Source organism: Cydia splendana, chromosome 25 (genome assembly GCF_910591565.1).
Source record: "Cydia splendana chromosome 25, ilCydSple1.2, whole genome shotgun sequence".
NCBI lineage: Eukaryota > Metazoa > Arthropoda > Insecta > Lepidoptera > Tortricidae > Cydia > Cydia splendana.
This window is the reverse complement of record NC_085984.1, coordinates 1,733,371-1,758,106: the sequence shown is the minus strand read 5'-3', so window position 1 is coordinate 1,758,106 and position 24,736 is coordinate 1,733,371. Positions and strand designations below refer to the sequence as shown.

Below are 24,736 nucleotides of genomic sequence, written 5' to 3'. Positions count from 1 at the left end.
TATCATGATTTGTAAGGTAAGTAAATCATTGAAACCGACCATTCAATCAATCATTGAAATTGACCCGGGTATGTCCTTAAACTACGTCCAAGACCACCGGTGGACGGGCAGCAGCGTCCCTCAAATTCGGTGTACTCGACTGCGATCGCCAACCCGCCTGCCAAGCGTGGCGATTATGGCATTCACCCCCCCAAATGGGGAGGCCTATGTTCAGCAGTGGACGTCTTATGGCTGAGATGATGAAATCATTGAAACAACGAAATAAATTTATAAATAACTTCTTTTTAATTTAAAATGTTACTATTTACAATCTTATTTACTACAATAAAACATTTCACTAATCTATTATGAACACTAATTATGTCTATACATGCTTTTTACAAGACTCCAGCGCCTGCTTGCAATTAAAAAAAAGTTTAAAAAAAAATATCTAATTGCAAATAGGCAATGGAAATAAATCAGCCATTGAAAGCTGACAGATAATAAATTTATTTACAATTCAAAAAACGCCTCTGTATTTTGTATTGCACTATGAGGCGTTTTACTTTGGTTTTTACAATTTATTCTAGCCTATTTATATATTTTCACATGAGACATTTCGTATTTATGCAATCGAAAGGAGTATTATATAATATATTTTAACAGTACTATTTATCATTCGATTGACTTTGGAATCATCAAAACAAAACTTATAAATTATATTATTATAAAAAATACGACGGTGAAATCATCGAGCGAGTGTTACAAGTGGTCAGACTATAATATGGAATGGTAGAATATCTTTAATTTTAAATTCTTAAATGAATAAAGTTAACTTTAATGTTCTTCGTCTTCTTTGTTAAAAAAATAATTAAAAGGTGAGTCAAAAAGGAGCTTATTTAAGGTATCATCCCGGTTGTTAAAGCATTGCTGTACAACATTGCAGCAATAGGAAACAGACGATTTCAATCTTGATAAATTAAATGACGAAGTTAAACGTCAATCGTACAGTCACCTGCAAATATATGTTACTCTTCGAACGCAGCAAAAATATGTGACACGGCTTGGCTTTACAAATAAGATCGAGTCAGATATTTTTGCGGCCATCGTTGTGTAAAATATTATCGCAGATGACTGCACAATATCAAAATGTATCAAGGAAATTGTGCCTGTCATTTTTATTGTTTACCTTTGCTGCAATATCTACTGCAATAATGACGCTGTCACAGTCGCAATCCGAATAAAACCTTTATGTGATTTGACTATAGAAATCGGTAAATATTAAAGCTAATGTAACTTAAATAGTTTCATTAGAACGCTGCCTGCGTGTTGGGCACCCTCCCGAGGGCACCAAATTTTGTAGGTATTTTTAATTTTAGTTATTTTAATTGTAGTTAGTTTTAGTTTTATATTCCTGTTTGTCTTTTAGTAATTTATAGTTTCATTAGAACTATTGAAAATCACCTTTGCATATCAATATTTTACAAGTACATAACACAACAATTAAATGCCTCAATAAATAACCTAAAAACCTACTTGTCTACATTCAAATTGAAGTTGGAATACTGCGGTCGTATCTCGGGGTTGACAGGCGAGGGGGGCGTGGGGGGGATGTAGGGGTAGCGGGGGTAGTACGGGTAGTTGCCGGGGATGAGCTGGGGGTTGTGGAAGGGGGGGATGATCGGGGAGGGGTAGGGGTAGGGCAGGCCGACGGAGGACGCGGCCGCTTGGAGGATTGAAGCCGCGAATGCCGGGTCGCTGTATACGGCCGCGTACGGCCACGCTACTGCGATGCGTTGACGTTTGTCCTTCATTCTTCGGTTTTGGAACCATACCTGTGGAAAAGAGATAGGTGGTTTAGTAAATAGGGTATTTGACTGTATTTAAAATAAATTATTTTACACCACGCAAGAAATAAATCACCAGAAGATTAATAAAGAAACGTAGACAGCGGTTATTTTTTAGACACAATTTCTATTTTTCAAACCCGTATAAAACTATAAAGAGTAGGTAATTTGATTTGACGTCACATGCCAGTGTTTCATATAAATTCCATAGTAGCAAAATCGTTTTGACAGTTCGAAAAAAGAAACTGATTTGACTTAGTAGTCAAATATATACCCTATTATCAATAGTGATAAAACTGATAAAGTAATAATATTGCATATGGAAATAGAGGTGTAATTTTATAGAAAATCGCTTCTCTATTTGTTATTTTTAATGTGATTGCACTAGAACCTACTTGGCCGCAAACATTTGGACTTATATCTACAAAAAAATGATATTTCGCAAGTAGCGAATTAAAAATAAAATATTAGGTATTATATTATATTAGGTAGGTTGTTAGGTATTATATTTGTTTCTACTGTGTCAACTGGACGAAAACTAGAGCTGGACGGAAACTAGTGCAATAACCCTATATTTTGTGTAGTTAAAATAATCAAAATATCTTGATCGTTAATTGTTTTTTAGATTTTTTTGTTTGTTGTTATATCTAGTTGATATTATTTAGCGTCGTAGAGGGTCTACGGTGCTACGCCGTAGCAGTTCTACGAAATTATACGGGTTAATTCATGGTATAATAATATACTCCGCCTGGTACTCTCTTCCCGTCTTTTCGTGGTCACGTGACTGACACAAGCCTACGTCATCATGCGACAGCGCTATATGATAATATGCGATAGCGCTATATATAGCGGCCATGTTATTGTGACGTAGGGTTGTGTCACTCTGGGAAGAGAAGACCATGTTTTATTAGACTATGGAATTAAATAAAGTAAAGTACGCAAGTGAGAAAGTACCCATTTTAATTATTCTTTGTCTTAGTTTTCGAAAGATGGCCGCGATATACGAATTTAAGTGATACAGAACAATGAGGTGTCAATCATTTAGGAGCTTCACGCAATTTAAATAACTAGCACAGCATTTACACACACACACACACACATACATATAGGGTCATTTTGTTATGTGTGATGCTCTGAGTTGAATATCGGCGCGATTCGGGAAATGAATTAGAGATTCACTAGATATGAAATAGTAAAGATATTTGACTTTCCACGGCAAAAGGTACCATTGCCCCGGCTGAATATTGGAGCGGCGCTAATAATAGGGTAAGCGCCAGCCGTCATAAGGTACCTTTTGCCATGGAACGTCACATATCTTTACTATTTCGTATCTAGTGAATCTCTAATTCATTTCCCGAATCGCGCCGATGTAGGTCAAACTGAACATGAAATCTAATCTATCTAAGAATAACTTTAAAGAGCCTTTAAACAAGCAATTCTTGTTTATTTATATATTTCGGGGATCTCGGAAACGGCTCTAACGATTTCGATGAATTTTGCTATATGCGAGTTTTCGGGGGCGATAAATCGATCTAGCTAGGTCTTATCTCTAGGAAACCGCGCATTATTTGTTTTTATATGTTTTCCGAGCAAAGCTCGGTCTCCCATATATGAATGATATTTAATTAAAATTTTGTTTGTCTTTCCCATCACGGAACAATGGTGTTCCGGACCTTTGGGAGGCGTGCGCGGAGCCGAAGCCAAAACGTAGAGGCCCTTTTGACATTTTAATGAAATGTAAGGGGTACACCGAGCGGAGGCTGCCCTTGCCAGTGTCATGGGACGCACGCAGAGGCAGCACCTGCCAGGGTGTAAGGACTATTGAGAGTTGATGGAATCTAAAATGAACTAGGTTATTGGGTGAAAGCGATGGACTAAGAACTGAGCTATGGGGTAAAAAACCGGACGCCTGCCTAATAAAACGGTATGCAATTTTATTTCCGGCAGACGGTGACTCGCCCTCACAAGATGGGCCCCCACAAAAAGCGACATCTAGGATGGCTCAAGGGCAACACCGGTGTGAGCGGCTCAGGGGTGTCGAGAGGTGTGCGCCGCTTTCTACCCAGTGTCTGTTAACAGCCACTGTGCCAACTCGCGTCTTATGCATATTTCACTTCCACCCCTGGAGCTTATAGCTCTAACGACTCCACTCTGGCCGGCCGGCTAAGGCAAGCCAGAGGCAGAGAATCCTGTCCCACCCACCCTCCTTGCGGGTAACAGAACTCTCCAGGAGCACTCGGGTACGTGAGGTCGCTAATCCCCAACAGCTCGCCACAAGCTGCCCTGCGTTGACTGATTGCACTGGTAAAACCAGCGGGCGATGGGGTCGTCACATCCCTAATTTTGTTTATTATTATGATTATGTAGTTATGCAATTTTTAAGTTTTATAATGTATTATATTATATGTACGCCAGACTATATCTTAAACATGAATATATATCCGACAAAAGGATATAAAAATATAAAATAATAAAGGCTAACTTCATAATTAAACCGCAAACTGAGAGAAATCCAGCAGATATTTGCTTTTGAACACTAAAACGCCAATAAAACATATTTACACGGCGAGAAACGCTCAAACCCATCTAAAATCATCAACGCGAAATAATGGCCCTCCGTCGTACCATTTACACTGTCAAATGAATATTTTAAACCTTATTTGCATAGACATAAGAGTCACTGATGCTCAGTTAAAAGCTGTCATTACAAAGTACGCACACAAAGCGAAGTCAAACTTAAAAGTTAAAACCTCCTTTGTGCACAAAATGGCCGCCGCTCTGCTAATTGGCGGGAATTCTTGCGAAATTCCAATACCATAGACAAGATTATCGCTTTTCATTCCTAAGCTGTTAATTATTATTGTAATAATAAAATGGAAATGAAGTGCGAACGAAATTAAACCGGTCGTGTCGTGTTTATAGATATTATAAAGGTCCATCACAATAAACAAATAGAAACCTCGATTTTTACGACACATCATGTGGTAGCCACGGTTTCATTTAATAGTTTTTAATTGGTATTGCCGCCATAAAACAGATGCGCGCATAGACAACCGATGAAGTCTTCATATACACACTAATAGCTAGTTTATGGTTAGTTTTTTTTTAATGTTCATTAGAGGTTGCTACTGAATAATTCCGGCGGTTTTTGATACATCGACAAATTAGCGTGAATGTAAAATTCGAATGAAGCAATAAAAACACATGTTTTTATTCGACCGCTGCTTTCTTTTTACTTGGAAGTGATAATTGAGATTATGACTGGCCGCGAGGAATTTAGATTTGATCGTTAAAAAAATACTTGTAGTGTTTGAATTTGGAACGTTGCGGATATAACCGTTATCATTATAATGTGTTCCAAAAATTCATACGGAAATAATAGAGTACCAAGAAAAGTCAGTCGCGTTTTCAGTAGCACACGCAGTGCAAGTGTTATTTTAAACGTCAAACTTCTATGAAATTATGACGTATAAATAACACTTGCACTGCGTGTGCTATCAAAATCGTTGCAGACTTTTCTACTTCTTGTCTCTGGATTACTATTTTTGATATTCGTCGAATCGTCATACACGGATAAAATAACAATGAATTTTAAAAACAAAGTGTCAGTTTCAAACAAAGAGTTGTTTCAACCGTCAAACTAGATTTCACAAATCATTGTACATCAATTATCGCTTTTGTTTCAAAAATGGAACGCGTTTAGCGTGTACAGTCAACTTCAAAAATATGTTTACACATTTGCACCTTACTCCTTTGCAATAAGGCGTAAAATGTATACATATCTTTGACGTCGACTACACAGTACGTTCACACGTTCATATCGTGATTCTGCGAATTATCGAGAAGCCATAAAACATTCGTGATGGAAATTATTGTGTGTCTAATTGAAGCATCATACAGCGCCTTATACAACCTTCCGCGTCACAAACGGGCCAATTCGAACGTCACTGATATTAGAATGATATTTGAGTCATGTTGTTTAATGTGCATCTCGCCCGCACCAATACATGTACGGACAAGTACAAGTGAAATGCACGATAACTGAATGACATCAGTTTAGATGTCATGATATCAGTGTACGTTCGATTTGGCCTGAAGGAGACCTGATTACGTACCTAAATAAAGGTGAAAATTAGTCAGTTTTAAGGCGTAGGTATCCAGATTAGTCAGTTTTTTCCAATCTGATTAAATTGCCCGATCGAATCAGGACGTGCGGACGCAAACGCCAATTTGGCTCGCCGAATTCAACCGCCGAGAATGACCGATATTACCGATAAAATGAGGTGCGGACGCAAGAATACCAATTTGTCAGGCCAGTATTTTCGTTCTGGGGCATTTTTTCAATTTAGAGGGCTCTAATATCACCATAAATCTAAAATTGGAGATTGACGACAATTTCATTTCTGATCAAATCGACCGATTTGATCAGTCCCGTCTGGCTTTAAATAACTTTGCACTGACTTGGCAGCCACAAAGTGTGGTAACGTCACTATTATCGTCGTATATTCATAGGATTTTGACGCTTAGGTATGGTGATGGCGGTGCTTAAGTACCGAATTTCAAATTAAAATACTTAAATGTAGATATTTAATGATGATGATGACTTTAACTTTTTAAGAGAACAAATTAAGACTTAAACTTTATTATTATTGTCAAAGTAATGATGGATAAGGCATCTCATTGCGTTTTTTTTCCGAATTAATATATAGCTTTAATTTGTACCGTTTTGTAGTTGTCATTTAAACGTGACTACATAATTGTGCACGAAATGACGAAGTAACGAAATCGTCACTGACATAATAATTGACAAAAGGCCGTTTTCATGTAGGCCATCGCGTGGGCTGTGGAAGTTTGCAACTCTTTGAAATGTTAAAACTACGCGTAGGTGGTTCAAGTTACGACAAAATTGCAGGTTGACACTTAGTTATGTTAAGCGAAATAAAAGTAGTTAAATAAAGAACAATATCTTTATAATACCAAGATCTATTTACCAAGACATTTTACAAATACACTCGTAAATTGATTATCAATTCGAATTGAAAAGCTGATTTGGAAATAATGATGGCTTAAAACTTGATGCCTAGCTCTTAAGCGCTACAATACATAGAAGAAAACTATAACTAACATTTAAGACATCTGTCTCGACTGATATATCTTCCTCTGAGAGATTGAGCGACAATTAGGTTAGAGAGACCCCACACTACTAGCGTCTTTTGAGCGTCGACGTCTACTCAGCGCTATAGAAAATGGTGTCGATCAGCACCCATAGTTATCTATAGTGTGTGGTCTCTCTTAATGTGTAAGGATCATCATCATCATCATCAGGCTATAGTAGGGTCAAACAGATCAGTGTGTTATGTCTTTCCTGTAGACATACACAAGAGTTAAGGGCTATAAAGGTTAATTTTCTTATTTAACCCTTATCCACGTGAAAAGGTCCTCTCTTTATTTAAAGAACTATGATAAAATCATTACTTACATGCCCACAAGCTGTTAACTATTGCCCACAGGAGAGAAAACTAGTGTGTTATCGCGAACAGCACATTTTTCTCTCCTGTGGGCAATAGTTAACAGCTTGTGGGCATGTAAGCAATGATTTTATCATAGTTCTCTAAATAAAAGGAGGACCTTTTCACGTGGATAAGGGTTAAATAAGAAAATTAACCTTTATAGCCCTTAACTCTTGTGTATGTCTACAGGAAAGACATAACACAATGATCTGTTTGACCCAGTAGTCCACTGCTGGACATAGCCCTCCCCTAAACAGCGCCATAGCGCCCTGTCCTCAGCTTGCCGCATCCAGCATCTGCCTGCAGTCTTTCGCAGATCGTCATCCCACCTGGTCGGAGGGCATCCTACACTACGTTTGCCGAGTCGCGGTCTCCACTCATATGTAAGGATGAATAGAGTAATTCTAAGAAGAACCTACCTTGATGGTGGACTCAGGGAGGTTGAGTTGCGCAGCGAGCTCGCAACGTCGCGGTCTGGAGACGTAGTTCTCCTTGAAGAACTCCTTCTCAAGTCTTGCCAGCTGCTCGCGGGTGAACGCCGTGCGGTATCGTCTGCGGACATATGCTGGATTAGAACCGGTAGTCAACTGCTATATTAGAACCGGTAGTCAACTAGGCAAGATGAAAGGAAAGAGAGGCAGGGGCGGACCAATACGTAGCAATGTAGACCAAATAAAAGAAAAAGCTGGTGTCGTGTCGTATCAAGAGGTCAAGGATATGGCTTATGAGAGGGAGAAATGGAAAATACTCCACCGACAAGAGGATACCTCTTAAATTGAAGAAGAGAAGACTCAACTGGTGAGATTTAAGAGGAAAGTGGACGGTCGCTTCTCGATATAAACAAACGTAGTCCTCATTTTCCTCTATGGATATTGACATTACTTTTTGCACTTGAAGCATAAGGATTAAGGACCCTTCTGTTATGGAAAGCCACATATTATTCCTGAGTGTTCTAATTCCAAGTAAAACATTTTAAGCAGATGAACATTCTATTTATATCGAGAAAAGTCTATAAAGGTATTGTTCCAAAACAATTAACCGCTCAGATCAAATTGATTTTTTACCTTATATTTGGGTCTGGCACCGAATTTGAGTTGGTCATCTGTTCCGACTGCGGACTGAGGGATTCTGTAGACAAAGAGAATCTCAAATTAAGATGCGTTTTAAAAATAACCTCTTAAACTTCTGGTTTTCAGAGGACCGATTATCTATTCGAAAAAGCTACCGCATTTCATAAAGGGTTACAAGTACACTCTTCAGACTCGTAATCTTAATTACACCAGACTCTAGAAACACAAAGAGAGCCGCGATTAAAAAAAACTAATTAGTCTATGGAATTGAGTTATCAAAAAAAAAGGTTCAGAAGCCGCGGCGAAGGTGCTAATTGCACGCAGCCTACGTTTCAAAGGGAATACATTAACACAATACAAACACAAATAAGCTGTTGTCTAATTAAATGTTTTCCCATGTATGTTCCCGCCATTATATGCTGGCCACAAAGAAACCGGCAGCCATTGCCGCTCAATTTAAGAAAAAGTGCCACCGAAACGCCGCCTTTACAGATCTGATTATGGTGAAGTGGTTCTAAATTTAAACGGCTGCCGCTATTGACACTGGCCGTTAAAATACAACTCCATTGTCTATGCTAAGCGGGAAATTAAGACGCTTCTAAATTTAAAACTCTTTCGAATTGACGTCGCCACAAACTTGTAAAAAAACTGCAACCGTATTAAGACATCGTTATTGAGAATTTATCACCACTTTGAATATTTCAAACACATGATGTTTTTTTTAATCGGGCCGGCGTCTGGGCCACTTGAGCCGTTCCCATGCTGGGTGGCGACAGCGTACTTAAACCAATTTGCAACGTCTAGCCTCGCTTCCTCCCATTCAAAACGATGTTGTCAAACAAACTTTTTTCGAATCGCAACCTTTTCTGACTCTATGGTCACCAGCTGCGCTATTATGGCGTGTGTCTGTTTTTGAAAAAAGAACGAGGAAACGAAACAAGATTTAAAAAGCTTCCGTTTGAGGGCTTCCGTCCGTATTTTTACAACTTTTTATAACCGCCTCAATTAAATTCGTAATAATTTTTGGAAGTAGCATAACGGAAAAGTTTTCAGTTGATTTTTATAGTTTGACTAATACAGTGTGGAAAAATTAGTCGAGCCCTGGAGGGAAACTACCTTAAATCCTTATGTTGGCTCATTTTACTTAAAGGAGACATTCATTTATTTTTAAAAAGAAACAAAACTGCATTGAAAGACTTTTATTTTTTTCTTCAATTTGGCTTGTCTAAAAAATCTTGAGTATCTAAATATTCGATTTTATGGATATTTTGTACGACAGACGAGTGTAAGACCAAATGTTTCTTGGAGAAATATTATCATTAACATTAACTGTATCGACTAGTACAATAAAATTGCAAGTGTTAATTTTTTGGAATTTTTAGTCGGTTCGAATCCCGGGCAGCCCGAATACAATGCAGTTTTGTTTCATTTAAAAATAAAGTAATTAAGGTAAATTTCCCTCCAGGGCCCGACTTATTTTTCCACACTGTATATTAAGCAACAGCCTCACAAATACTAAATGTCCTAACAGAACACCCACTTCCCTTCACTTATTCTTTCTTAAAGTGCAGTAATGACGTGTGTCATTTACAAGAAGATTGTCGAAACGTTTCTCCGTCTTTGTCCGCGCTAATTGGAAGAAACAACGAGTTCTGAGGAAAAAGCCGTGAGTATGGCCATGGTAAGCCGCTGAGTTGAACGTTATTTGTTAATTTAAATTTTAAGTTAAATCTTGTTTTTATCTCAGATACTAAAATGACATTTTAATTGAGCAATCCACAATACAAATACTCTTTATTGCACATCAATCGAATAAAAAAAACCGGCCAAGTGCGAGTCGGACTCGCAAACAAAGGGTTCCGTATATTATCTATAAAAACGGTCACCCATCCAAGTACTGACCCCGCCCGACGTTGCTTAACTTCGGTCAAAAATTGTATGGGAGCCCCACTTAAATCTTTATTTTATTCTGTTTATAGTATTTGTTGTTATAGCGGCAACAGAAATACATCATCTGTGAAAATTTCAGCTATCACAGATCACGAGATACAGCCTGGTGACAGACGGACGGACAGCGGAGTCTTAGTAATAGGGGTAAAACGGGACCCTATTACCTTTGGGTACGGAACCCTAAAAACAGCATCATAAGTAGATGTAAACAAACAACAGGCAGTTTTACCGCTAAAAAGCGAACTCTTTCAGACAATCTTTAGGTAGGAATCTACCGCAGTTATCTTTACTTACATCTTTACTCGTCGTTTGGTTTTTCCCGATATAATAACAATTGTCATCTTGGCTACGCTACGGCCCCTGTTCTGGCGTTCTGCCCTTGTCACTCTAATTAAGCCTTCATTGGAGTAAAAGAGAAAAATCCCCGCAATTTGTGAATTTCGGTTTTCGCGGTAGCCCCCCAGCTACCCATCTTGTATACACACCTTAACATGAAACCAACAGCTCATAGAGCACGAGTGACGAAACCTTTTCACACGCGGCCATCATTCGTCTAACGACCACTTGTCTATGGTCCGGTTAGCGCCTGCGCGTTGCCAATAATTTGATGGCGCAATGTTTGATTTTAAACGGGGCTTTTAAAGGCTAGTTGTTTTTTTGGTTATGTAAGCACTAATTATTGAATACTAGGCTCTGCCCGCCATCACGTCCGCGTAGTAGTAATAATTCTAACTACTATATCAACCCCTTACAGCGTGATCATTTATCGGGATTATAATGTTATGAAAATCTGTCCAAATGTATCTAGCCGCGTTAACGTTTTTGTCTTATGTCGTTGTTTTTGTCTTTTTGTAGTTTGTTCGTGTCTTATTGAAACATCTACCTTAGAAATTCTCTCATGACAGAAAAAAACGGAGAGGAATTTATAATAAATTAATTTAAACTCAGTGGAGTGGCGGGAGTGTGCATTATACAGAGACAAGTGGCGGGAAAGAGGGGAGGCCTTTGCCCAGCAGTAGGTCACACTAATAGGCTAAAGAAAAAAAAATTAAAATCACATATTTTAGTCACTCGCGCGACATGTATAGGAAAGCCTAACCTAACCTAATAAAACTTTATACCTTTCATTACCTAAGAATTTGTTATAAACCACTAAAATGCTAAATCCCAAAACTAACGGAGGTAGCTAATTGGCCATAAAACGCCATAAATGCCAAAGAACGCCCAATCGAACGCTTCATTAATAATGGTGACGTTCAATTTAAGCGGCTAATTCGACCAATATAAAACAACATCTATCAAGTCCTTAATACAATGGGCTAAGATTTAATTCCGCTTGATTTACAATCAGATAAGTTGGTTAGCTAAATTTGCTATTGGCATTATTGGCACCCTCGCCACGCGCCGGCGATTGTGTCGTGTATTCCCGCTTAATAGACCGGTTGTCTATGGATGTAACTGGCCAGATCGTTACGGTGAATCCATTATCCAGCACTAATGTTAATTGGATTGATGCTGAAATAGGACTGCGATGTTGTTTCAAGACAAAAATAATATTCGGACGACCGAGCTTTGCTCTGCACCGAATTGAGCTTAAGAATTAACAAACTTATGGACGTTAGAATAAAGGCTTGTCCTGTTTTTTTCGTAATATAGATAAGAAACGACTTTTTCCTGCTAAAAGCTAAATTATATTAGTTTTCCCCATCCGTAATAGAAGAAGAGTTACATTGAAATTTAAAATAAAATTTTCTAACTACATATAAAACTTGGCTGTATAAAATGTAATCAGCATAATTCAGTTAACTTTCCTCTTCATCAATAATAAATAAGTATAAAAAGATTAAAACAATATGCTGAAAATAGTGCTACAAGGATTACGCTCCCAGCGGACCAGAAACAATCTGCAGCAACCATTTGAACAATTATCCTACGGACCCAATTACCCGTGTCCCCGCTCTCCCCTACACAATTTTCATAATAAAATTCGTATCTACTAGTCGGCAACGATATAATGAAGATAAATATCACAGTAGGGAGCAAGGCGCAATAAAAACAAAATCAGTTTAAGCCCCAATTGACAAGACATATTACATTCTCGACCCTCGCTCCTGTACAAACTTATATTTACCGGTGGCAAAATATGAAAGTAACTCCCTTGCATTCAAATATTAGAGCTCGCGATGTACAGTGGCGCTTTTGTTAACAGCATTGTTAAGTTGGTAAACGTGTGCACAATTAAAAATGGCCACTTGTCAAATTGTGGCGGGAATCCACCCGCGCTGTTAACTTTTTCTACCATAGACAATGCATTGATGCATTTAATTTAATTTGGCAGTGTTGGCAGCTGTGGCCAGTAATACGGCTTTATTTGATGTTAATTGAACCATTTAGCTTCACTAAACTGCCGACGTGACGTATGCTCACACTTTTATATTTTAGCCCTAAATATTGATGGTAAATGATGCGACTAAATAAACTATTTCCTTAATTGTGTGGCCCGAAATCTACTGTGGTTAGTATAGTGCCAGATTTCAACTAAATTAGGAGCATAATATTATGATAACTACATTATTTGACGTATGTACCCATAATTATGGTTTGATAATATATTTCTGCAGGCCTATTATGGATGGTTTTATCCAAGTGACAAAATATTCGTCACTTTTTCACAGAGCGCGACCGAAAGTGACGGATACCGTTTTATCACGCTGTCACGTAGACAAAAACGACCATCATATCCGTACTGGAGGCACAGTGGTAGGTATAGATGCCTTTTTATTTAAAGTTAATACGATAACACCCAGTTTAGTTTAAAGTTTTAAAACTTGTAAAGTATTTAGTGCATCGTACCAAAAAATAAATGACGTTCAGAATGAAAATAAGTAAATGCTGACCTACCGGTGATAAAAAAATAGTCATGGGACATTGTAGTTCTCACGATAATCACGTATTTTACTTGGTATAGGTGTCGTTGAATACCAACATTAAGCGAAATTGTCGGCAACACTAAAGGCCATAAAATGTGACCATATTGTGATAACCTAACCTAACGGTGCACAATAAAACGTCAATAAAAATACTAAACTCGAAATTATCGAGAAGAATACGGTACCGAAGATTTTGTATGTTATAATAAACAACAACAAAAGAGTCGGCATTTTCAAAGGTGTTGTAAAAAGCTCATAATTACTTCATATCTTTGACAAGGTTATCTTTGCAGCTCGATATACACGTATTTCATTTTAAAAAGCCGCAGTTACTTGGATTAAGGTTGAAATTAGTGTGTCAAAAGGTTTAGTAGCCGCATTGTTGTTGGGTGATCTACCTGGGTGTTTATGGCGATTTGTTTAGGTTTAAGTCTGGGCCTAATTGCCTAACAAACGGTACTTTTCAAAGTGTAAATTTAAATTTGACCGTTAGTAATCGATAAGATATGGTATTTTAAAAAAGATATTTATTTATAGCAAGTATAAAGTATCGTTGAATGTGACACGAAAACAGCGGACCAGCCTAAAAGTCTTTTAAAGACAATATAAAACCGCCTAAAATTAAAGACACAAGGAAGCGTATTTTGATAATAATATAATAAATAACAGAGAGAAGTGCGACTATGGACAATATTCACTGGAAGGATAATAGAGGTGGCCTTTGCCAGGGGGCAAACCGAGTTAGGTACGTGACATCATCTAAAAACCTAAACTTAGTTTCAATAATTCAGTAAAACAAATATATATACATTTATTTTCACTGTTATGGTACATTTTCTCAGTAATAAAGGCAATTTTATTTTATTTTATAATAAATAACAGGTTATGAATTTGATCTAGATTTGTGATGGGTATCATTAGTCAGACTCAGATAATATCATTCATATCCGTGCCATAACTAATCCAGATCAAATTCATAGTCTGTCACAATAAGCCTCTAGAACTTTTTTAAAAACAACGTTATCAAAATTATCTAAAAAAGTTAACGTACTTAACGTTCAAGAACCGATTTTCAACCGATCCTGAGTTATAAATGTAGCTATCAAATCGACGACATCTGTATTGATGAAGCACTAAGAATAATGAACCCTTCATTAGCTTGAGAAAGTCTAGATATCTAGTGCCAGATGGCAAGTAAGGACATGGGAGTTGATGATAATGATCGCGGCGTACGATTATTTAATACCAATTTACCAAATATAGTAGAAATCTCTTAAGAAACGATGCTGAAAACTTATCTTGAGCGGAAAAGTGTATTAATAACCGTCTAAAAAATATATGAAAAAAAGTTACAGGGGTCATTTTAAAATGTCATATTACGCGGAATTTCCGATAATCGTGACCATATTGAGCGGATATTACCTATACCTACCTCTTTCTATTATATTATCCAATCATTCATACTCAGACTCATTTATTTTTATTCATAAGAAGTAAATATCTGGGAAAGCAAATAAAAACACAAAAATGCGCGTTTTCCCAGAGATATGTTCTAGCTAGATCGATTTTTCACCCCCGAAAACCCCCATATACCTAGCAAATTTCATCGAAATCGTTAGAGCCGTTTCCGAGATCCCCGAAGCAAAGCTCGGTCTCCCAGATATTATATAGGTACCTACAATACAACATGACATGACATTGATATGTTTATAATAAATCAATTTTGAGTAAGAAAGAGACAACATACGTGAACTTTAGAAAATCAAACTACTTTGAGAAAACATTATAAAATAATTAAATACCTTTGCTTTTCGGCGATGGCGGAGGCGTGACGTCATAATGCTTCGTCATTAAATCAACTGTCAATATCTTATGATTAATCGAATAACTCCTGAACGCTTCCATACTCGTTTAAAAAAAAAAACAAAATACTGGCCGAACACAAACTGTCAAAATTCTAGCGCGCTTAAAAGGAAGATTGTCTATGACAACAGTTAAGGCGACTGTAGCAAGTGGGTGTACTAAAAATCTATAACGCGTCTAACCAATAACGTGTCCAGTTATCCCCACCAATCAGGGCGGGGCGTTCGCCGTCTCTTTCGCTCGCGAAGTGGGGTAACACTCGGATTAAGATAACGGGGCTTTTATGGTTGCATTTGTTTTTTAGTTTTTTTTTAATTGCTAGGGCTTTAATTTACCTTACATGCTTTATAGTAAAAGTGTCAAACAGTATTAAATTTAATGATGTGTAAATGTAATAATCTCTAGTTACATGTAATTAAAATGTTAATGTTAATTAAAGTATAAACTTTATTGAGCTCAACTAATAAATTTTAATAAAATTAATAAATGAACCTGATATTTTCTGTTTTAGTAAATATTTAAATGATAAAATGAACGAATTTAATGATAATCAGCCGAGATTCTAAAAAATAATAATATAATATATCTTTCACTATGCCCCAACCCCAAACCTCGAGTTTATTTTCTATGTAAGATCATGCTTTACGAAATAATGTAAAGTTAGTGTTAATTTTTGGCCAAAAATATAAGAGATTATCCCGACCAAATTAATATATTTATGGACCGAACAGCGATACAAGAAAATCAAAAACAATGAAATCCATATGTTTAGGTAACTTTTAATTATTTTATCCTATTGCAAATCTATTACCTAAATTTTCAGATGTTTGTTCGTGCAAAAATAAAAAATTACCTAGGTAGAGTCAGATCAAGACAAGTCGGCAATGATTTTGATAGCACACGCAGTGCAAGTGTTATTTATACGTCATAATTTCATAGAAATTTGACGTTTACGTGTATTTCTATGAAATTATGACGTATAAATGACACTTGCACTGCGTGAGCTATCAAAATAGTTGCAGACTTATCTTGGTCTAACTCTACCTACTTTCATTAAAATTTGATTTGGCAACTAAAACTTCCCGTTTGGAACAAGCTTTTTCGCAGAAAACACCGCATTGACCAAAAATGTGGAAGCAATAAAACCAAATAGAAGCCAAACAACAGATAAATAACCGAAGGGCACCATAAAAGAGAAATTTAAAAGGTGGACGCGGTCAAAATAAATACTCCATAATTGAGCAAAACAAAAGTTGTGGCCCAACAACTAACAAACGGAAAGGTATTGTCTATAGTTTTCATTTTGGCGGCAAAGTTGACAGACGTCACGCTGGCAAGATGGCTGACAATAGCGAACAGAAGCAATGAGGAACAATATGTGCTACTGTGTTCAATTTGTCTATAGATTAAAGCGTGACGTGGTAACTCGTTGGATTTTATTTATTGCTATATTTGTTTATTGGTTTACTGCTGAAATTTACAACTTGGTTAATTTTCGAGGTTACCTACGATTAGTGACAGTTTTTACTGTCTTATATTTAAGGCAGTCCTTGAGTTTCAGTATTTTTAGAGCTGATTTAGACGGCGCGCGAACTCGTATGCGATTTTAGTTACATTGAGGACTATTGGTTACGTCCAATTCAGCCGACCAATCAAATACCGCAATGTAATGAAACTCGCATGCACCGTCTAAATGAGCCTTTATTCAGTTCATATTTGTTTAGAACACAAGACGCCAACATGAAGTCTGTCAATCCATTTCCGTCAGTAGAAAAAAGCGGCAAATTTAAAAAAAACGTTCCGAAGGGTAATCCACAGATAGAAAATTAGAATTTCGCGCCTTTTTCTACTGACAAACTTGTTTGACCGGCTCTATTTTATTTCAGGGTTAAGCGTCTAAGATTTATATAAATTAATTTATATCTTGTGACGAAATGTAAGTGTTTGAAACTTATCATCAGTTTTGTGTCGACGGCTAGCCGCAGTTTAATTTGTAGATTATTTAAAAATAACTACCGATAAAGTTCAACTTGAAAAACAAACTATCGTTATTAGGTATTAAATTTAAGTACAAAACACAAGACGATAGATATCAACAAATCATTAAAAACTATCAAACCCCTTTAAAATTGCCTCTCAAATTACATACTTAATCGTTCGATGATAAAACACCTGATACACAGAAATAATTGAGATTTGAGCCCCTTTCATCACTTGATTGAATAAGTGCGTCCCGCGGGGCTCCGTGCCCCTTTTTAGCCGACTGACGAAGGGAGAGTAATGTTTTTATGTGTTTTGCAAACAGTGTTATGCTCAATTGGAGGATAAATAGGATTAGGGGGATCGCTTAGGGGGCTTTGTTAGGATAAACTGTTATTTTAGTTTAAGCTAATTGTAATCCTTTCTTTATCTATTTGACTTTGTTATGATAATAGTTTTATTTTACTTTGTGTATAAATGTATAGCCGGTTAACAACTTTGTCAGTAGAAAAAGGCGCGATATTTAAATTTTCTATGAGTCGATCACTCTTCGCGCCCCTATTTTTTTTAATTAGCCGCTTTTTTCTACTGACGGAAATGGCTCGACAGACTATAACATTAAAAATACTTTTACATAATACCTATAAAAAGGTGAAAATTTGGATGGGGAAATGTTTTAAGTAGGTATTCTGTTTGTTATTGATTTACTTTAATTTTGTACTTTAACGTTTATTTTATTCACAGTTTATTATTTCTAGCAAAAACATATATTAAGTATTGTGATTATTTTAATAGTAGATTGTACAACAAGGGCTTAATAAAGTGACCCATTTGTACCCGAGGTAATTTTTTGGTCTGAGCGAAGCGAAGACCAAAATAGTAGACGAGGGTAAAAATTGACATTTATGCCCTTGTTGTACACTCAGCTTTTCACTTCGATTGCGAGGAATGTAAAATTATATTTTTCACGGCAATTTACACCACGAAATTGCCGTAAAGCGAAAGAACATAATACATAACCAATTCCCGCCAACTAACTTTTTAAGTTTTTTTTTATATTCAACATGTGATCAGAGTTTCAGACGCTTGGTTTTCTGCCAAGTCAAACATTTCGGAGCATTTTTGAACGATAAGCGACTCCTATTTTATGTGATTTACTAAATTTAATGACAGAAAATACGGATTTCTAATAAATTGTACCAAAAATAAAATAATATAACAAGTTTTGTCATCTACACAATTTTATTGCTCAGTAAAATTGTGCAATATGTTTTAACTGTTTGGCTGTTGAGACCGATTACCTTAGTCTTAGACGAAAATTTTACATTTATGCTCTAGAGAGCATAAAATGCGATTTTATGTCGTCTACGCACGACATAAAGGTGCACTTTTTGAGCATGAGAAGTGGAAAATGATATTACACTGACTTGTATTTTTTTAACCCGATTAACTTAAGATTTTATTAGATCTGCAATTACTGAATTATTTAACGGATGTTGACGGCGATTAGGCCAAATTTTTTACCTATAGGTTAAGTATTTAGTAGGTTTTATTATGTTTGTTTTTGTTTATTTCATTTTGTTTTAATAAATAAATCATTTAACAGATATATTCCCCAAACTAGTTACACACTCGGCAATATCTTTTTGTTTTATAATACTATTAATAATCTAAATGATCTCGACCAACACCTTGAGAGACTCTCGCTAGGTGGTTGGATCAAGGGTCAAATGCAGAAGGCGGTGATCTTGGACACGGCGCGGATAGTCCGCCGGTTCCTCTCTCTGCAGCCCTGACCACCGGTAGCTTGGGCCTTGCCCCGCTGCTGGCGGCACCCTAGGTTAGGTTTTTTATAATGTGTTTATATTAATTTTTATTGTTTTGTAAGTGTTTTTATATTTTACTTTTATATTCATATTATAAATAACCTAACTTAAGATGAGAAATGAATAAAGAGAATATAATCTAAATGACAATATTCTAAATGTCTTTAAAGCCTAATAAAACTTTAGCGGTACAATACAACCTTTGGCGGTGTGGCCTTAACAATTTACCGCTATACAAGATAACTTAAACAATACGGTAATAATGTCGGGAATATTTAAACATGCCGACATTTGCCGACTTAAAAAGCACAAATAGAGGTACTTTTTAACGATTTAGAAAAAAAAGGTCCGGGAGAGGAAAAATTGTGGTTACCTATTTAATTTTTATGGAAATGTCTATAAAGAGAAAAAGTGTAGAGGTAGAGGCATCTTATCTCTGGTGTATATTGAAATTGACAGACATACGGCGCGAATTATTAAAGTAAAATTTGACGTAATTTATAAACACGGTTAGTTAAATTAATTAATCGGTAAGCGTCCTCGGCACCATGCCAAATGGCCCCAATTTCTTGGACGTATTTTTATTTTATTTTATTTAGTATTAGTTTTTAGTTTTATTTTATAGATAACTTAGTTTATTTTTGTATTTATAGTAACAGCACCAGTCATGGGACATTTAAGAGAAATTTGAAGTATTTATGATATTTCCTTTGTACATGTAAATGGTCTTCCGCTTAGTGTGTTAAAAGACGAAAGTCCTATCCGCCTTTCATGTTTTAGGCGTGTTGTATCAAAGATACTGCAATGAGTTTCCACATAATTAACAAATTAAAACTATGCTTTTTTTCTCCAGTCATGGACACCAAAGCTCCAGTAATGGGCCCCCGGTAATGGACGTGGATCCAGTAATGGGCCCCCTATAATGGACATTGCTCTATCAGTATAAAATATTAAAATGGGGAATAAGTTATGGCAAAAAAATCCATTTTTGTTTCCACAGCCAATTATTATTGTATTAGATTCATCGAGACAATTCTAATATACCCAAACACAATTAGTTAGGGTTTATTGCGATAAAGTTCCCATGGCCATCACCTCCTGTCTCATCAGATCAAGTCCATGTTATCATAATGTTGCATTATCATCCGATTTGCATACTTAATTACGTACTTACACAAAATTTCATCTGAATCGGAAATCGAAAAGTGGGTCAAATTCAGCTACCAAGATTTGACCCACACTAACTAACAAGGCAAGTTAAATAAAAGTTTGGAAAAACGATATTAATTTATCCTAAGTCCGAGAATACCTCCCGGTTGACATATTTCGTAACTACATTTTACTTCTGTATTGTTTAAAACATGAAATTATGGCATGGCAAGCATCATTATGTCAATTGTCCCATCATAGGAGGTATGCAGTTTTACAGCTCCTATAATGGGATTGGGCCAAATACCACTATTTTTTTACATCTGTGGAGTCACAACATAGTGTGGTGTATACCTTATCTCATGGTAAATGCAATTAACAAAACACATTCTAGTTTTCATCAAGTATTAATTAATTAAAATTTAATAAATTAACTCACCTCTCTTAGCGAAGTTGTTAAGAATTTTTAGTGATATTTTTTTTCAGTGGCACGACAACTTTTGGGTTGACGCACATTTCTTAAAAAATAACCGAATTTAATAAAAATTCAAACATAATCAGCTCTAGGACTCTTATTTATGATAAAAATATATCCAGTGTTTATAAACTACTTTTATATACTTATTTTAGAGGAATTGTGTTTTTTTGTCCCATTACTGGTTCCGTGTCCATTATAGGGTATACTACTATAATGTTTGTATCTACCTTATAAATAAATTTAATTTATTAATCGGTATATGATATTCTTATTAGTATAAATGTAGAGATTTATTACAGAATAATTAGGTAATGTGTTTGTATTTGTAACGCTTCCGACGGCTGATACCTACCTACTTGAGTTTTTTTTGCCGTCGGTATAAGGGATGCGTTTTATTGTCTCGACTTGCCTGCTTAGGCAGTACTTATCGACAGGCCTTTAGGTATTTATGCTGTAGTCTGTAACTCATATACCTATGAACTTTATATTGAAGTTTCTTAAATGGTAAAACCTAAGGAAAAACACCTTTATCAAAAGGCGGACAATTTATATCCAGTACCTAATTAGAAATTAAGATGCGAAATTTACCATAAAGCTTAAATATTGCCATAAAAGTCAGAGGCGTATTAACATTTTTCATGACACGACCACTTTAGAAAAATCATTCGCGACTCAGGTAGCTTATCCTGCTTATCCGGCTTGAAATTTTCCCGATTTCCTTATAGAAGCTAGGGGTCACAAACATGTCACATTCAAAAACACTGCTAGAAGTGTCATACAGACATTAAAATATAAATCTAACGGTATAATTCAGTATTGAAGCCGCATTTAGCGCTACATGTTTCAAATACTTGGCATTATCAAATGATAAGTGAGGTTATACCCGTCTGATTTTTAGTTAAATGTCAAAGGTTGCTAGGTATTATTATTATTGCTCAAAGGTTAACTGGAAGAGATCCCTGAAAGGGATAAGTTCGCTTTTGTACTAATGATGGGTGTTCTTTCATGTTTTATGTTTTTTTTGTACAATAAAGTGTTTTACTACTACTACTTTACTAATAGTTATTTGTTTTACAATGGGGCAAAGTTGTTGTTTAACCGCTCGTGCCAATATTGATACCCGAGCATGCGAAAGATTCCAATCGAACCACGAGCGTAGCGAGTCATCAAATCCATAAGAATGTTATTAAATATTTATCATCCAAAATCATCATTTAAAAGTCAATTCTATCAGCAAACATAAGAAAACAACTCAAAATTTGCATTTGATTACTTTGCCTCACATGTGAATAAAATGCAATTTTGCTATCAGTTTTTGAAGTGCAAAGTAAGCCTTTCCGAGCTGGTGTGGTGAAAATGTTTATAAACTGTATGTCTTGACTCACCGTGTGGTCTCTCGTCGACGCCGTCGCTATCAACTTCACTTCTCGCGCTGCCCGGGCTCGCTCTCTTCAGCTCCTCCCCCTGACCCTCAAACCCCATAACCCTCTTGTCATATGACATGAAAAACGGAAAGTTAGGCACCCGATTCTGCTGGAAATAGTATCCCATCTTCGCGTCCCTGATCTTAGCTTCCTCGTCTTCCGAATTCGCGTAATCCTGCGATATAGAATTCTCGATATCGATCTCCGGCGATCTTCGCTCGTTTATACCCACTATGGACTCAATAGAGAAGTTTTTCGGCGGTATTTTTGTAGGCATTTTGCTAATTTCGGACTCCATTTTACACAACACTGCACTCACTTCGCGATAGAGCGTCGGATCTCGACTGACGGAGCTTGGAGCGACCGCTTAGTGGTATCTGAGGCCACGCCTATTCCGTAGGGAGTTGACTGTTATAACCTACAACTGAGGCGTTTTGAGCTTTATGCTTAATGAGATAAAGTGCAGTTTTAAATAGCGATAGCTTAAAGTTACTGTAGATGAATTTAAGAGGAAAGATTTTGAGCTTTGTTCTATGTGAATAGGGGGTATTTTAGTATGTTTTGTTGCTTGGAAGTTTAAACTCATTCCATCCAATAATGACTCGTTCAATACTGGAGCCTGCGGCCAAGCTGTGAGCACGGACTAAGTATTTTATTACGGAGTAAGTACTTTATTGCTAGTAATTTGGAATAGAACGGGTAATGGGTTTGCAGGTAGGTTTAGATGAAATTTTTGGGTTTTAGGGTGAGGTCGTTATGGATTTATTAGTTAACGGGATTATTCTAGGGGTAGGTAATACCTAATTAACCTTGCTTAAGTTGACTAAAAATTAAAAACCGGATAAGTGCGAGTCGGACTCGCCCACCTAGAGTTCCGTACTTTTTAGTAGAGTCTGTGCGGAAAGAGAAGAGTCGTAGAATATATTGGATCCCATACATTTCACGACTCTTCTCTTTCCGCACAGACTATATTTTTTGTTATGGCGGCAACATAAATACATCATCTGTGAAAATTTCAACTGTCCTATCACGGTTCATGAGATACAGCCTGGTGACAGACAGACAGACGGACAGTGGAGTCTTAGTAATAGAGGGTCCCGTTTTTACCCTTTGGGTACGGAACCCTAAAAAATGGGGGTACCTAGGCTTTATCAGGGACACAGCCGCATGGGGCCGAAGGCCGCTTATTGTTCAAACACAGAACGATATTAAGGAAAGTAGGGATATCTGCCATAACCGCCTTCGCAAAACGGTATTTTTGGCCCCCATTCATAAACGCACTATAACTATATTCTTCTTCTTCTTCCTCGCTTTATCCCGGCATTTTGCCACGGCTCATGGGAGCCTGGGGTCCGCTTGACAACTAATCCCGAGAATTTACGTAGGCACTAGTTTTTACGAATGAGACTGCCATCTGACCTTCAAACACAGAGGGTAAACTAGGCCTTATTGGGATTAGTCCGGTTTCCTCACGATGTTTTCCTTCACCGAAAGGCAACTGATAAATATCAAATGATATTTCGTACATAAGTTCCGAAAAACTCTTTGGTAGGTACCTAGCCGGGGGTTTGAACCCGCGACCTCCGGATTGATATCGCACGCTCTTACCGCTCAGCCACCAGCACTTATTAAAACGCACTAATTAGTTAATTTATGTTTTATATCTTGCATACAAATACATAAGTCAAACAGATTTTACCGACCAGGGATGTTGCTAATATCCGCATCCGCGGAACTTCCGCATTATTTTCAAAATCAGCATCCGCATAAAATCGATGCTGAGCTTAATGCGGATGGTGCTAGGTAATTTCATCATTACCTATAACGAAATCGTTTACTTAGATCCAGAAAAGTCGGCCAAAAGTTACTGTTTATTAAATATAACGCACCTATTTTCTTGCTCAAATAGGTACTAAATGTTTCGTTTTTTTTAAACAAAAATTGCTACAATGTATTATTTGACGTTATTAAAGTAGGTACCTAATCTTGACATCCGCATCCGCATCCGCGGATGTGAGCCTGTAAATATCCGCATCCGCGGATGTGAGCCTTTAAATATCCGCATCCGCGGATGTCAAAAAATCCGCATCCGCAACATCCCTGTTACAGACAAACGAATTTTAGCTAATTGAGGCTTGTATTATAGCTCGTTTGAGGAGAGTCTTTTGAAAAGGGCTTATTTATCTATGGACTCCATACAAAAAGAAGCCCTTTTGAAATGACACTCCTCGTTTATGAAAAGGGGCTAATAATAATATGGGAATAATAAGGGGCATTTATATCGCTAATATTCAGACATAGAAGGTTTTGTGGCATAAACCAGTGTTTGAGAAAATGAAACAATTTCAATCCAATCAATTTCAATTTTCCGAGAAATTTCAATAATGCAAATCAATTACAAAACGCTACATAATTTATTTATCATGTAATCAAGAATTACGTAGCGCTTTATACGTATATTTAGTACTTAAAAAATTAAAACGTATACTGTAGTATACAGTGCTAAAAGAATAGAAAACTACTAATATATCAAAAGAGAAGAAGATATCGAACGTGTTGTGTATTTAGCGGTAGCTATCTTCTTATAAAATGTAATAAATATAATAGTACATATAACGAAGGTAACATCGATAACAGAATGGACGAGACTCTTCGGTTTGAAAGTCACATAGCAGATATTGTCAGAAACTCGTTTTATAGACTAAAAATCCTCGAGACTCTTCGGTTTGA

The 24,736-nt window shown here is 36.6% G+C and overlaps 2 protein-coding genes across 2 annotated transcripts in view; both read right to left on the bottom strand.

Annotated features, from left to right (window-relative positions):
- The window catches only part of LOC134802752 (origin recognition complex subunit 4), a 239,566-nt gene that overhangs the window by 193,000 nt on the left and 21,830 nt on the right, over positions 1 to 24,736 (bottom strand). The gene's annotated exons all lie outside the window — the stretch shown is intronic.
- LOC134802895 (segmentation protein even-skipped) lies at positions 1,512 to 22,741 on the bottom strand. The gene is made up of 4 exons (XM_063775617.1): positions 21,968 to 22,741; positions 8,401 to 8,464; positions 7,756 to 7,888; positions 1,512 to 1,814 (listed from the first exon to the last, which is right to left on the bottom strand). Exons 1-4 carry the CDS (start codon positions 22,302 to 22,304, stop codon positions 1,512 to 1,514), a joined length of 837 nt encoding a protein of 278 aa, XP_063631687.1. The 5' UTR covers positions 22,305 to 22,741.

Excerpts from the sequence above, each read along its gene's own strand:
- LOC134802895 (XM_063775617.1), bottom strand. The coding sequence starts at position 22,304 with ATGGAGTCCGAAATTAGCAAAATGCCTACAAAAATACCGCCGAAAAAC. Across the intron at positions 7,889-8,400 it reads GTGCCAGACCCAAATATAAG|ACGATACCGCACGGCGTTCA; the intron begins GTAAAAAATCAA and ends ATATGTCCGCAG. Across the intron at positions 1,815-7,755 it reads TCCCTGAGTCCACCATCAAG|GTATGGTTCCAAAACCGAAG; the intron begins GTAGGTTCTTCT and ends TCTTTTCCACAG.